The following is a 12,889-nucleotide window of genomic DNA, read 5'->3' on the forward strand; positions in this document are numbered from 1 at the left end:
GATCATTAAACTCTATTTAGAAGGATCTATGAGTTGATTCAGTACTTTCTCTTCGTCAAGTGGGACATGATTATCACCAACTGCTCGAGAGTGTCTGCGAAATTCGGGTCCGAATAGTGGATGCTCCCTCTATGCCAGTAACGCTGTTGTCCTGGACTCTGAAACGGGCCCTTCAGAACAGAACGCCTCCTTGTTACTGTGGGCCACTAAGCCCCGACTTAAACTGTTGCCTAAGCTTGGTGCCCGCGCTGCTCACTCAGTAGCCAGTTTTCAGCCCAAGCCTTATGTTCTAAACTGGTGACAAAAGGTTTCTCCATTGCCTTCTGTCTTGTCATACCACCTGTAACTCTTCTCCTTAGATTCGGGGTCGAAATTCCAACCATGGAACTCCCTTTTGTCTCCGAAACCGGTCGACAGCCCCGGGCCACTTCATCATGCGCCGAATGCAGACGTCGTCGTGTCAAATGTGAAGGCCAGACCTTTCCCTGTCGGCAATGCGTCTACTACCTCGTCCCACATCTTTGCCATTATCCTGCAAGGAAAAAGAGGCACAATGTATCTATAAAGTAGACGCGCATTTGAACAAGCGGGCCTGCTCTAACGCTGAACTAACACAATATGCAGATCTCACGCCGAACTTACCGATAGTTACGCCAAGGCCCGGAAGGTCATCGAAACATTGTTCCCCTCAAGCTCACTTGATGAACTATCCTCCATGACCCGTGAGCAGCTATTGATACGGCTGGAAGCTTCCAAGGCACCTCCACGTCCACGTGCTACTGAGACCGAGCCGCAGGAGCATCTGCAAGTGTTGGAACCATCAGTAGAACAAAATTTCACTTGGGACGAAGTATCCGAGACCGAAAGCGAGACGTCGCGCGTGGCAGACGACGTCAACGGACTAGCCTTCTCACGACAATCGCTCAACGCCTCATACTTGGGCATATCCTCGGTTCCTACCATTTTGAAAGTCATCGCACATCTCTCTCCTCATGTCCAGCAACGAGTTCCCAAGGGCCCTGAAGCTTGGCGGAGTCCATCAACCCTGGCTGCTAGTCCGGGCGACATGGCCTGCCTGCAAGTTGATGAGATACCACTTATAAATGCATACTTCAGCCACGTGCATCCTGTCATTCCAATGGTGGACGAAGCCGACTTTCGTCAGAGGTATCTTCAATCCAACATGGAAGAGGATGAAGCTGGTCCGTGGGTGGCTCTAATGAACATGGTGCTCGCCATGGGCTCAATGGCATCAGACTCAATCCACTTCAACGCGCACAACCCTTTTTACAAGCGAGCTCTACCTCATCTAAACATCAACTCTTTTGGTTCCGGCCACCTCTACATGGTCCAAGCATTGGCTCTGTATAGTGGCATGGTTCTTCACTTTCTCAACAAACCGAACATGGCAGTTGCTGTTATGGGAGCGACCCTGCAGATGGCCGTCGCAATGGGTTTGCATAGAGTTCAGGCTTCGCAGTCCTCTACGAATACAGCTTGCCATCCTGCTAGTGGCTCAATAGCCACACGAATACGTACTTGGTGGTCTATCCTGTGTCTGGATACGTGGGCTTCGTCCACTTTGGGACGTCCTAGTGAGGGATATTGGGACCCAGCTATAACGTTGACTTCGCCCATGTCAGTCCTCCAAGATCTGGTAAGCCACACTGGCCGCTGTTATTTGGATGCCTTTGCTAAGACGCATTGTTGCATCCTAGGATTACGGAACGATATCCCTTGCCGCCAGTGAAAGGTTCTGTAGGATTGCCACACGTGTACAACAGCGACTCACCCAGTTGCCTCTAATCAGCCCAGAAGAAGTTGACGAATTCGACCGCGAACTTATTGCCTGGAAAGACTCGTTACATATGTTCCTGGCTCATCGTGAGCAATGTCCGCCAAGTGTCAATACTGCGCGAGCGATTCTTTGGTGGCGATGGATCACAACTCGGCTCACACTTTACCGTCCAGGCTTATTAATCACAGCGCTGCGTCAGAAGCCATGGGGGCAAGAAGCTACCCGTGAAGCGATCGATGCACGAAAATGTATCCAGGTTGCAAAGGAAGGAGTTGATCTGATGACCCTGGATTGGGTTTCGAACCAGTTCCTTTGCTGGAACAGCGCTTGGAACCTCTTTCAGGTGTCATTAGTCCTCGTTCTGGGTCTGATGTCAGACAAACAAGAAGCAGATAAATTAGAGTGCTATGGATCCCTTTGTCAGGCGATTGAGCTATTCGCTCAGATGGAGCCTCTTGACCCTGGTTGCACTCGCACTCGAAAGCTTCTTCAAGGTCTGTTGGATAACACGGAGGGTGTTGAGGAAAACACTGCCTCCCCAATACCTGAAGGGTTAGATTCTTTTATACTTGACTATTTCGGTACAGATCTAGTTTGGGAAGATAACGATTGGCTAGGATACTTTTAGGCTGAGTTGAGTCGGACCATATTTCTGATATCAATTCAGAGAATGAGGGTATATAGAAAAGGATGTACCATTCTCGAATACTCTCTAGTATGCAGAAGTTTTACTCATAATCCGTGAACCCTTTAAAAGAGCTAGAAGGAAGTTTCCAAGATCTGGCATATAAATTAATACAAAACAGGCAAGCGAATAAAGCATAACTTAGTCATCTCGATGTTGCAACAGACTGCAACGTCATGAACAAGCTTAGCCGTATAGTGGATCTTTAAATAAATAAAGAATTTGAACAATCAGATCAGAGCGGCATTTGAGGAGAACGAAGTAATCATGTTGCCGAAGTTCCGACTTGGAGCTCGGCTGCCAGAATCGTGTTAGCTGATGCGGAGGAACATGATGATCATATTTAGCCGTGCTGGCCCGGACCGAGCAAACGAACTTTGTCGAAGCAGTGCTAGCTCAAGCCCGGGTGCAGGTATAAGGTTCTTTGCAAAGAGATTCATCCCGATGTATTTTCGCACGGTGCATAGTCTTATGGATGCATCTTCAGCATAGGTAGATTGAGTGATGAAAATATTTGCACGACACGGGCATTCAGGCCTCATATTGCCATTCAGTATTTACTGCTCTACAGTGTAAACTCTATATACACGAACAAAACACTCTTCAAGAGCTTAGGCCTTGACAGTAGCACCAGTAATGCTAATAGTATAATCAAGACCCTTGGAAACCTCAGCACCCAAATCAAAGCCATCGTACAGGATAGGCTTAGCAGGAGCATTGGCAACAACAACACTAACATCGTCACCAGCCTGAACAGGAACTGTACCAGCACCATCCGTAAGCGTAACGTAAGAAGACTCGCCGCCCTTGCGGTAGATAGCAACAGTAGCGACGAACTCGGCGTCGGCAGAAACCTTGACCTCGAGTGAAGTACCGGTGACTTCGAGAGGAATGATGTTGGCACCCATGTAACGGGGCTGGCGGTCAGCTTTGGGCTTGTAGGAGCCGCTTCCGGCAGCTTCCATGTTGGCGAAGGGTATATCAGCGCGTTGCTGGAAGAAAACCTCTTGAGCGGTAGGATGGCCGATGTCAACGTAGGCCATGCGAGCCCAGTATCGACCGACGATATCACCAACAGTAGCGTTCTGCGAAACGCGAGAAAGAGTGTGAAGAGGAGTCTCGTTGCTATCCTTCTCGTACTGCAACTGAAGTTGTCGAATGGTATCTTGACCCAGACCAGCAAAGTCATCAGGGTTGTAGGTCAAGTAAGCCAGGAAGGGCCAAGCCTGGTAGTAATTCCCAGTATCGACGGATCCATCAACAATGACCTGGTGAGAGTCACCAAGAACCTTCTTAAGCTCGATTTCGGTGGGTGACGTCTCCTGGTTATGGTTCTTTCGCGCAGGTGCGCAGATGTCGGAGGTCTTGTATGTATCGGCGACCCAGTTGGCAAGAGTCTCCCACCAAGCACCAGTTCGGCCCTGGTTAACCCAAGCTTTCTGATGATAATGCATTCCATGACCGTACTCATGAACAGTAACACCTGGAACGGCAAGGTACTGATCAACAACCTCCAGGTACGCCATGCCCGTTGCCTGATCACTATGCATCACACCCGCCGCACTGTCCAAGTCACCAACAGTGTAGACATTAGTCTTGTACTTAGGTCCAGAATCAGTCTCATCGTTGAACGAAAGACCAGGGGATCGCCACTTTAGCGTTCCGATGAAGCACTCGTATGCTGCTTCGAGCATGTCGATTGCTTGGGCGGTTGCATCGGCGGAACCGGCGTAGATGCGGAAGTGCGCTGAGTCCTTGAAGTTGGAGCCGCCAGGGCCGATGTTGGGGTTCGCGGCGTATGTCTCTGCTGCCGCCGGGGCATCAGCTGTTTGGGTCACGGCCTGGGGAAGGGCGTGAGCTCCAACGGCGAGGAGGGTTACAGTCGCAGACTTGAAGAGACCCATTGTAACGAGTGAAGAAAACGAAAGTGATTTTTTGAAACAAGAGAAACGAACGAAAGGAACAATGACAGCTGAATCAACAGGAAAATAAAGACACGGGCGACCATCTTGCTTTTATGCTTGGTTCAAGCTTAACTGGGACGTGCGAGACGAAGTTCCTCCATTGGTGGATTTTTGATGTTTCGGTTCATAGCGGTTTCAATATGGAGTTTCAGAACAAGGGATTTACTATGTTTAATTGTCTACACGAGAGAATTCGTTCAGGATCATCGACGTGCCAAGAGAAACGGGGGCTGTTTAATTGCTAAGTGGCATTGACGTTGTTTCATCTCGGGGTATTTCGCACCGAATGTTCCGTCAAGCTTCTAGAGCCAAACTGATAACAGTTTGAACGGTATCTCGAACTTTATATACGACGGAAGTAATAGTATAGGTTTAGCTTAAAGCAGCTCTAGATTTTGAGCTTGTTTGAGCTGCATTGGTGATCTGGTGACAAGATACTATCATCGCGTCATAGCCGATGATTACCCGCCGCATCACGCAATGACCCACGGGTCATCTAGTCATGACTCCATCTCATTACGCATCAAACTCATCCTTGTTTCAACATCTTCAACACAACCCTCTTGTATAACCCAAACTCATAATGTCTTCAGAACGCGCTGAAGACCCGAGTCAACAGCCTCTTTTGGCTGAGCATCGTCAAGCAGATCACGATGCAGCTGCGTCGCGCGGTACTTTTACGCGTAACCTCGGCGCAGTCGAAGCATTCGGTATAGTCGTGAGCATCGTCATCGGAAGCGGAGTCTTTACTTCTCCTGGCTCGATTGATACGAATGTTCCATCGCCAGGATTGGCGTTGGTTATCTGGTTGATTGGCGGTGTTTTGGCTTGGACTGGTGCTACGACTTTTGCTGAGCTCGGGACTGCTATTCCTGGCGAGGGTAGGATTCGTCCTGGTTGTTTTCGTGGACATTGTCTGACGAGATACAGGTGGTGTTCAACCATATCTTCAGCATATATATGGTGATATCTGGGGCTTCCTCGCAGCATGGACATGGATCGTCACCGTCATGCCAGCAACGCTAGCAATCCTCTCCATCGTCTTCGTCGAGAGCGCCTACTCAGCCGCAGGCGTAATAAACGAAGACCACCGCATATCACACAAACTCCTCTCAATCCTAGTTCTCATCGTAATGAGCGTCGCGAACTCTATCAGCACGAAAGCCAGTACTCGGCTTAACGGCTTCTTCGTGGTTCTCAAGTTTGTGAGTATTCTTGTCGTGGTCATGGCTGCGTTGGCTGTTGTCGGCGTTCATGCTACGCATCCTGATAAGGAAGCTGGGGGCGGTGATTGGTTTAAGAGGAATTGGTTTGAATATCGTGATACGTATAATCCGAATGGGCCGGACACAGATTGGAGCAAGTTGAGTCAGTGGGAGATTTTTGGACATTACTCCGCTGCGCTTTATGCAGCTCTTTGGGCTTACTCGGGTTGGGACAAGGTGAGTTACTGATTGTTCACTACATGGTCTTGCGCTGACGTGGCCAGGCTATCTATGTTTCTGCGGAGCTTTCACAACCCGCTAAGCAACTTCCCCTCGCTATCAACACTTCGATTCCTACAGCGATTATCTGCTTCCTCGCCGCCAACGCTGGATACTACGTTCTTCTGCCGTGGAACGTCGTTAGCACTACTGATAGCGTCGCAGTCACTGCTCTTACGCGCCTCTTGGGTAGAAGCTTCGGTATCGTCACGGCTGTTCTCATCTGTTTGGTTGTTGCAGGTTCTTTACTTGGCAACTCATTCGTCGCCAGCCGTATGTGCGTCGCTGCAGCAAGAAAGGCTTGGATCCCCAGTCTCTTCACCATCGTAGGCCGAATTGGTGTCAAGCCTGATGCCGAAGAAACCGAGGAGTCTGAAGATGAAGGTGCCAAAGAAGCTGGAGACGCACCCATCAACGCCGTCATTCTTTCAGTTGTCCTTGCGTCTTTCTACATCCTCTTTGGGAGCTTCCGAGCTCTTTTGACCTTGAACGGTCTGGGAGAGTACTCTTTCTTCTTCCTCACGGTTCTCGGTGCCATCATCCTACGATATCGCGAACCTGATCTGGAACGACCTTACAAGACCTTTTCAATCAACCCGGTAGTGTTTGTGCTGGTCAGCGGATTTGTCGTTGTCCGAGGCGCCATCTTTGCACCTGTTCAGGCAATTGTCATCCTTGTCATCTGGGCTCTGGGCATTTCCTTTTACAAGGCGCGACATTATCTCGCCACGAGGTAGAGTCGACCATAAGTAACGCGTGGGAAGGATTCTGATTTGTGAGGCAACAGCTAGGACTGCCTCTGCCATGATGTTCTGATAGAATGGGCTTTGGCGACATGAGATGCGCTTAGAATTTATGGGTTATACTCACCAAATGATAGCTAATTCTTGATACGAATAATAATTCAACGATTACTGACCGTTACATCTAATCGTCTCCGCTAGCGGAGATTGTGCGGTTATTAATGCCGAGTATGGTGGTCCTCGCCGCACGCAATGCTTGTGGAGATGGCATCATCGTAACTAGTATCTGCTAAACCACAAAACCGATTAGATCCAGCCATAGTATTGGATGTCAAGATGAAACCCCATCGGAAGCATGTAGCCTATCGTTATTTGTAAGAAAGATCGATAGTCTACCCCACGGACTTAACGTTGATGTGCTTGCTGGATATCTGACGACTTTACAGGGATGAAACCCAGCAATCTGGTAGAGGCATTGCCGTGCTTTAGTCTCTGAAGGCCCAGCATAAATAGAACCTCCCCCAACACTCAGCAGTGATGGGCGTGGCAATGCTGTCTTGGAATAAACATGCCTGAACTATCTGCGAGGAAGTGGTACCATTGGTACTCACCAACCGACACGCCAGAAGAAAAGAAGCTCATCTTGAAGCTTGACCTTCTACTAGTACCTTATGCATTTGTTCTCTACTGGGTCAAATATGTCGACCAGACTAATATCAGTGAGATCAACCTTTTACTCACGGTGGTCTTGCACTAACCACGGCAGATAATGCCTACGTCTCTGGCATGGCAGAAGATCTCGGTTTTCACGGCAACGAGTTAGTCCAGTTCCAAACGATATTCGTCGTTGGAAACGTCGTCGGTCTTTTGCCGTTCATCTATCTCTTCCCTCGTGTTCCGATGCACATACTAGTTCCAAGTCTTGACCTTGGTATGTCACCTCCTATAGCCAGTTCAACTATCCGCTGACCTGTTACCAGGATGGGGCATCTTCACACTTCTTCAGTACCGTGCCACGAGCTACGCAGAGATAATGGCCTATCGTTTCTTGGTATCCATCTTTGAAGCATCGTACTTCCCTGGCGTTCACTTCGTCCTAGGGAGCTGGTACCGATCAGATGAGATTGGCAGAAGAGGCGGCTTGTTCTATATCGGCCTGACTCTTGGAACGATGACCGCTGGTCTTCTCCAAGGTGCTGCGACACAGTATCTCGATGGCCATAATGGTCTTGCTGGGTGGCGGTGGAACTTCATCATCAACGCAATCATCACGCTTCCGTTGGCTTTTGTTGGATACTTCCTCTGGCCTGGGACACCTGATAAGCCCAATCGATTGGTCATGAACAAGTCCGAGATCGTCCTTGCAAAAGAGCGCTTGGAGCGCAATGGGTCCAAGGTTCGAAGTACACCCTTTTCGTGGACTTTGCTCCGCCGCATCTTTACGAGTTGGCAGTTCTACATCCTGGTATTCTGGGACATTCTGTTCTTCAACACCAGTGCCAACACAGCTGCTTTCCTTCTTTGGATCAAGAGCTTGGATCGTTACAATACTACCAAGGTGAATCAACTAGGATCTATCAGTCCCGCTTTGGGCATCTTTTTCGTCCTGTTCATCAACTTCAGCGCCGATTTATGGATCGGAAGACCTGCGGCTATCACGTTAGCTTCTGTGATTAACTTCACTGGCCTTGTCATTCTAGCAGTCTGGAACGTCCCTGAAGCGGCAAAGTGGTATGCTTACAGCGTCGGCTATTCCGCTGTTGCAGTTTCATCTGTGCTTTACGGCTGGGCGAATACCATTCTTCGACATAACAACGAGGAGCGAGCGTTGACGCTTATTCTTATGACGGCTATAGCTACGTCAACTCAAGCTTGGATACCACTCCTTGTGTATCCTACTGTCGAGGCACCTCGCTTCCCGAAGGGTTACGTTTACTCGGCCGTCATGGTTGTTCTTCTCGTGGCTATGACTCAGGTCATTCGTATTGTTTATGGTAGTCACGGGTAAGTTTGGATGAAGAACGTTTACGGGAATGAACTAACAATTCTACAGGGAAAAGGTGCGCGCCCGACGGGGTAGTCTCAGTGACGAGAGTGAGGATGGTGAAATCCAGACACCTCATGGACTGAGCATTGACAAAGATGCTGGCAAGCATATACAACCTTCCACGGTGGCTGTTTAAAAACGATGTTCAAGATCGGTAGGTATGAACAAGGCAGCAGCAGCAGAGAGTGCAATATCTGGGAGAGCTACAGGAGAAACAATTGCGCATATGTTATGAAACGGAGAGTCGTTGGAACTAGGATCTCTTCAGGGTACATTAAATTTGCTGCTACTAAGATTATTCATGCTAAAATGGCATCAAAGTATACCATAACAACAATACTATTCTGACGCGTTAAAATCAAATCAACGAACTTTGCAAACCACTCCTTCTGCTCAAACAGCCGCCTAGGGAAACCCGCCGCCAAAAATGCCACCGCCACCGAAAGGGTTCCAGTTGGAAGGGTCGAGAATCTTTTTACCCAAGTCTTCGAAGTCTCCCCCGAGTGATTGGAAGGCCTGGCCAATCTGATCGGCGCTGAAACCAATCTGGCCCAGCAGGCCGTTGATCTGGTCGGCACTCCAGCCGTACGCCGTCTGCAGGGCCGAAGCTATCGTCGCAGCATCGTTTCCAAACACACTCTGAAGTGCCGAGGCCACTTCCTGAGCGGCAAATCCGACCTGCTGCATGGTTTGTGCGACAGCGGTGGCCGACATACCATAGGCAGTTTGCAGACCGCTCGCTATAGTGTTGGCGGCGAAGCCTGCGTCCCTCATAGTAGCGGCTGCCTGATTGGCGTCTTGGTTGAAGGCATTTTGCAAGACGCTTGCGACATTCTCGACGCCTGTGATGACGTTCTGCTGGACCTTGTTGGCCCACGCGCCAGCCTCGTTCAACAGGTCGCCGAAGATCTGACTGGCATTGCTCTCGATATTGTCGACGATGGCCTTGAGTAGATCGCTTACGCTTGAAATGTTAACATCAGCTGTGAAGTCGCCAAAGTTCCGCGTCAGGCCTTCGAATTCGAAACTGCCCCCGACTGATAGCACAATGTCTGAAGAGCTTGTGTTTAGTGCAAAGTGCGCACCGACCAGTGCCTCCAAGGGTATAGAACCAAGACTTATACCACCGATTGAGGGTAGCGAAATGGTGTCATTGAGACCATATTGGAACGAGGCAGCCAGGTTGTGGAAATCGGACAGTGTGCAGCTCATGTCGGAAGTCAGGATGCCTCCAAAGCCTACGTCGAACTTGATGCCGCTCGAGGTGACGTCTGCATCCAGGTGCCAACTTTCGACCTCGAATAAATTGATAGCACCATTGATGTGCAGGAAGGGCGAGGCCAGCGTCTGAATCTTCAACACTGCGCCACCCGGAGGCACCATCTGCTTCGTCGTGGCATTTTGGAGTGCCTGCTTCTGCGCAGCCTTGGTGATTATCTGGTTGTTCTTGATGGGATTTCCGTTGGCATCCACCTTCAACGTAACGCCGGCGCCATCTCCCTTTATCGAGAATATGTTGCCGAGCGACAAGGGAGACATCTCAATGTCGGCTTTCACCCCGTCGGTGAGGTTGAGTTCTACGTCGCCGTAGAAGTCGAAGCCGAAGATGTCGGCTGCTGCGCTGAAGCCGTAGCCCATGTCGGAAAGGGACCCGTCAGGCAACACGACAGGTTCCATGGGGTTCTCAGACCACTGGAAGGAGAGATCGGAAAACAACACGGGTACGTCCACAGGGCATTGGGCGTTGGTGAAGACTGTGTATACGTCCGTCAGGTGCATCTTGGGCACGTAGAAGGAGATGTAGAGAGGGTTTGGCACCTCCTCTATCAACTGGCAGACAACTACGAAAGAGGCATCGTCAAGAGGCACTATGGTATTGTTGGCAGCGTCACCGATGTGCAGTTGACCTGATAAGCCAATTGCCGCGCTCGGCGGCTCGAAGATGATTCCGATACCGACGCCAAACGAATCAAAGTGCACACCTTTCATCACTGGTGGCGCCGGCAGTGGAGCCTTGTCTCCCTTTATGACCACGCCGAAGGCGGCCTCGATGTTGTCGATGGTCATGGACAGATCAGCCTCGAATTTGTTGTCGAATATATCAAACGGCATATCACCGGTAACGGTGAAGACGACGAACTTGAACAGTGGATTGATGTCAATGGTAGCAGTGGGTTTGTTGATGTTCAAGGTCCCCGCGCCGCCAAATGGTACGTGCATAGCATCGAGGCTGATAGACAGGCGGGTGCCGAATATGTTCAAGCCCACGGCATAGTTGAACATGACCGAGACCTGGAGCTGCTGTACGTTGAACAGAGACCCGAAAAACTGCAGTGCCTCATCTGACTGGGCAGGCAGCTTCTTCAGATCTATCCCGGCTTGAAGCGCGAGGATATCATTATTGGTATTGCAAGTGAACTTGGTCACCACAATGTCCGGAAGAAATTCTGGCCAAGTTGCGCCTAGCAGTGTCGCGAAAGTTCTGAGCGAATACAAGGCTTGGTCCATAGGTTTGCCCTTTGACTCTGGTTGCTCTGCTGTGTATGTGATACCCATCATGTAGGTAGCAAATGTGCAGCTCTTGTATTGCTCATGCTGAGCAAAGAATCTGTTCACGGGCGTGACCTGTGGCTTTGAGGTGTCTTTCCAGATGGCATTGAAGGCCTGCGTGAGCGGGTCGTTCTTATTACTGGTGATGAAGGTGATGAAAGACATGGTTTGAGCCATGGCCTTGACATCGGCTTCGCCTACGAAGAATGGGCCGGTGCTGACATCTTGCAAGTAGATGATGCGCGCCAGGGGGGAGTTAGACTTTGCATCGCTGACGATGAGCACCGAGGTTGGGTGCTTGAGCTGCAGTGAAGCTGTGGCCTTGGCGGGTACAGTCGCGATGGAAGTCAAGGTGCCGAAATAGTTGGTCTTGTCTTGGTCACTGAATGAGTCGTAGACGGTGACGCCGACGTCTAAGTGATTGGCAAAAGATATTTTGGGGGCAGTAATGGGAGGAGCCATGGCGACGAGGTTAAGCAGTCAGTGTTGAAAGAAAGAAGAGGGAAAAGGAAGAGGAAAAGGCAGTGATAGAATGGTTGGGAGTTGTGACTATTGCGGTGGTGGTGGTTGTTAATTAACTTGATCCAGGAATGTTACAGTGACTTACACCAATGCCACTCAGGCTTGCTTGTTAGCCATTTGAGGCTATTAGCTTGTGCGGGTATATCCGAACCCGCCATAGACCGATACCCCGGGCCGTTCCCTCCGTCATAGGGCGGAGCATCAGCTCTCCTCGTTGCGGGCGCTATTTGTTCTAGACTGCATGTTTCTGCAAATTGAGTTTAGTATCAGATGCCTGTGTGATACAAGATTATTCCAAGCAGCCACATACGAATCAATTACGAGGCATGTTACTGAACCTTTTGCCATAGACTGGTCATGCAGGAAGGGAATGCCCCGCTCATTGACCGGTTGTGCGGCTCATCAGTCAGTCCGGAGCTGACTGATTTAAACCAATAGCGATAAGTGGTGGCTGGCTGGTTCGAACGGCTGAATATGACTATTAATGTGATCGAGGGGTGATAGGCGGCCCAAGCTCCTTACGTGGCGCTAGATACAGCAGCTAGTAACAATACCGGCAATAGCGAGTTTAGGGCTGCATGTTTTCGTGTCAATACCGAGAAATGGTGGCTCATTCATTCGCAGCGATACGGTAGTTGGACTAGTGACGAGCTGAATTGGACGAAAGTTCCGTTTTTGACTCCGAATGGGGGCAGCCTCAACCATCCCAGCTACGAGATTGATACTGAGAGTAGTAAGGCCCAGGGCTGTGTAATATCAATAGTGAACTGAGGATGACCGATTTGGATCAATGTCTAGAGGGGCGGTCAGCAGTTAGAATCGATAGGTAGGATGGTGGCTGGCTGAATACAGCTAGAAATCCAGCCCTCGGCATGTTCCTGGGAGTTACCCCTCATGGTGAGCGATCCGGACTGTTCCAGCTATGAGTTCGATACCGAACATAGTGAGTCTTTTTCTCATCACTAGTGTATCTTGGGCTTACCGATTTGAATGAATGCCGGAAATGTAGACTAGCTTACTTGAATTGGTGGTCAGAATGGTGGCTGGCGGAATTTCCCATCCTTACAACGACTATAATATAGATACATAGGCTTGT

At 49.8% G+C, this 12,889-nt stretch overlaps 5 protein-coding genes across 8 annotated transcripts; 3 read left to right on the forward strand and 2 right to left on the reverse strand.

Annotated features, from left to right (window-relative positions):
• Window positions 1-29: 29 nt before the first annotated feature.
• Window positions 30-2,631, forward strand: FOIG_02536 (uncharacterized protein). 4 transcript variants are annotated; one of them, XM_031199851.1, is made up of 3 exons: window positions 30-466; window positions 625-1,657; window positions 1,719-2,606. In XM_031199851.1, the coding sequence occupies exons 1-3, from the start codon at window positions 435-437 to the stop codon at window positions 2,424-2,426; spliced, it is 1,773 nt and encodes a 590-aa protein (XP_031069619.1). In that variant the 5' UTR covers window positions 30-434; the 3' UTR covers window positions 2,427-2,606. The 4 variants fall into 4 exon arrangements, with proteins under 4 accessions (XP_031069619.1, XP_031069620.1, XP_031069618.1 ...); XM_031199850.1 differs by having other exon boundaries at window positions 219-566; window positions 1,719-2,631; XM_031199852.1 differs by having other exon boundaries at window positions 30-1,657; window positions 1,719-2,631.
• Window positions 2,632-3,008: 377 nt separating this feature from the next.
• Window positions 3,009-4,452, reverse strand: FOIG_02537 (uncharacterized protein). The gene has a single exon (XM_031199854.1). The coding sequence runs from the start codon at window positions 4,385-4,387 to the stop codon at window positions 3,095-3,097; it is 1,293 nt and encodes a 430-aa protein (XP_031069622.1). The 5' UTR covers window positions 4,388-4,452; the 3' UTR covers window positions 3,009-3,094.
• A 578-nt stretch (window positions 4,453-5,030) lies between these two features.
• Window positions 5,031-6,668, forward strand: FOIG_02538 (uncharacterized protein; the record flags this gene model as incomplete). The annotated part of the gene is made up of 3 exons (XM_031199855.1): window positions 5,031-5,328; window positions 5,378-5,889; window positions 5,937-6,668. 3 exons carry the CDS (start codon window positions 5,031-5,033, stop codon window positions 6,666-6,668), a joined length of 1,542 nt encoding a protein of 513 aa, XP_031069623.1.
• Window positions 6,669-7,242: 574 nt separating this feature from the next.
• Window positions 7,243-8,857, forward strand: FOIG_02539 (uncharacterized protein; the record flags this gene model as incomplete). The annotated part of the gene is made up of 4 exons (XM_031199856.1): window positions 7,243-7,393; window positions 7,441-7,605; window positions 7,655-8,678; window positions 8,728-8,857. 4 exons carry the CDS (start codon window positions 7,243-7,245, stop codon window positions 8,855-8,857), a joined length of 1,470 nt encoding a protein of 489 aa, XP_031069624.1.
• Window positions 8,858-9,126: 269 nt separating this feature from the next.
• On the reverse strand, window positions 9,127-11,733 carry FOIG_02540 (uncharacterized protein; the record flags this gene model as incomplete). The annotated part of the gene is made up of 1 exon (XM_031199857.1): window positions 9,127-11,733. One exon carries the CDS (start codon window positions 11,731-11,733, stop codon window positions 9,127-9,129), a length of 2,607 nt encoding a protein of 868 aa, XP_031069625.1.
• Window positions 11,734-12,889: the final 1,156 nt, after the last annotated feature.

This window comes from Fusarium odoratissimum, assembly GCF_000260195.1.
Source record: "Fusarium odoratissimum NRRL 54006 unplaced genomic scaffold supercont1.3, whole genome shotgun sequence".
NCBI classification, from domain to species: Eukaryota; Fungi; Ascomycota; class Sordariomycetes; order Hypocreales; family Nectriaceae; genus Fusarium; species Fusarium odoratissimum.

Excerpts from the sequence above, each read along its gene's own strand:
- FOIG_02536 (XM_031199850.1), top strand. The coding sequence starts at position 382 with ATGGAACTCCCTTTTGTCTCCGAAACCGGTCGACAGCCCCGGGCCACT. Across the intron at positions 567-624 it reads AGGCACAATGTATCTATAAA|ATCTCACGCCGAACTTACCG; the intron begins GTAGACGCGCAT and ends CACAATATGCAG. Across the intron at positions 1,658-1,718 it reads TGTCAGTCCTCCAAGATCTG|GATTACGGAACGATATCCCT; the intron begins GTAAGCCACACT and ends GTTGCATCCTAG.
- FOIG_02537 (XM_031199854.1), bottom strand. The coding sequence starts at position 4,387 with ATGGGTCTCTTCAAGTCTGCGACTGTAACCCTCCTCGCCGTTGGAGCT.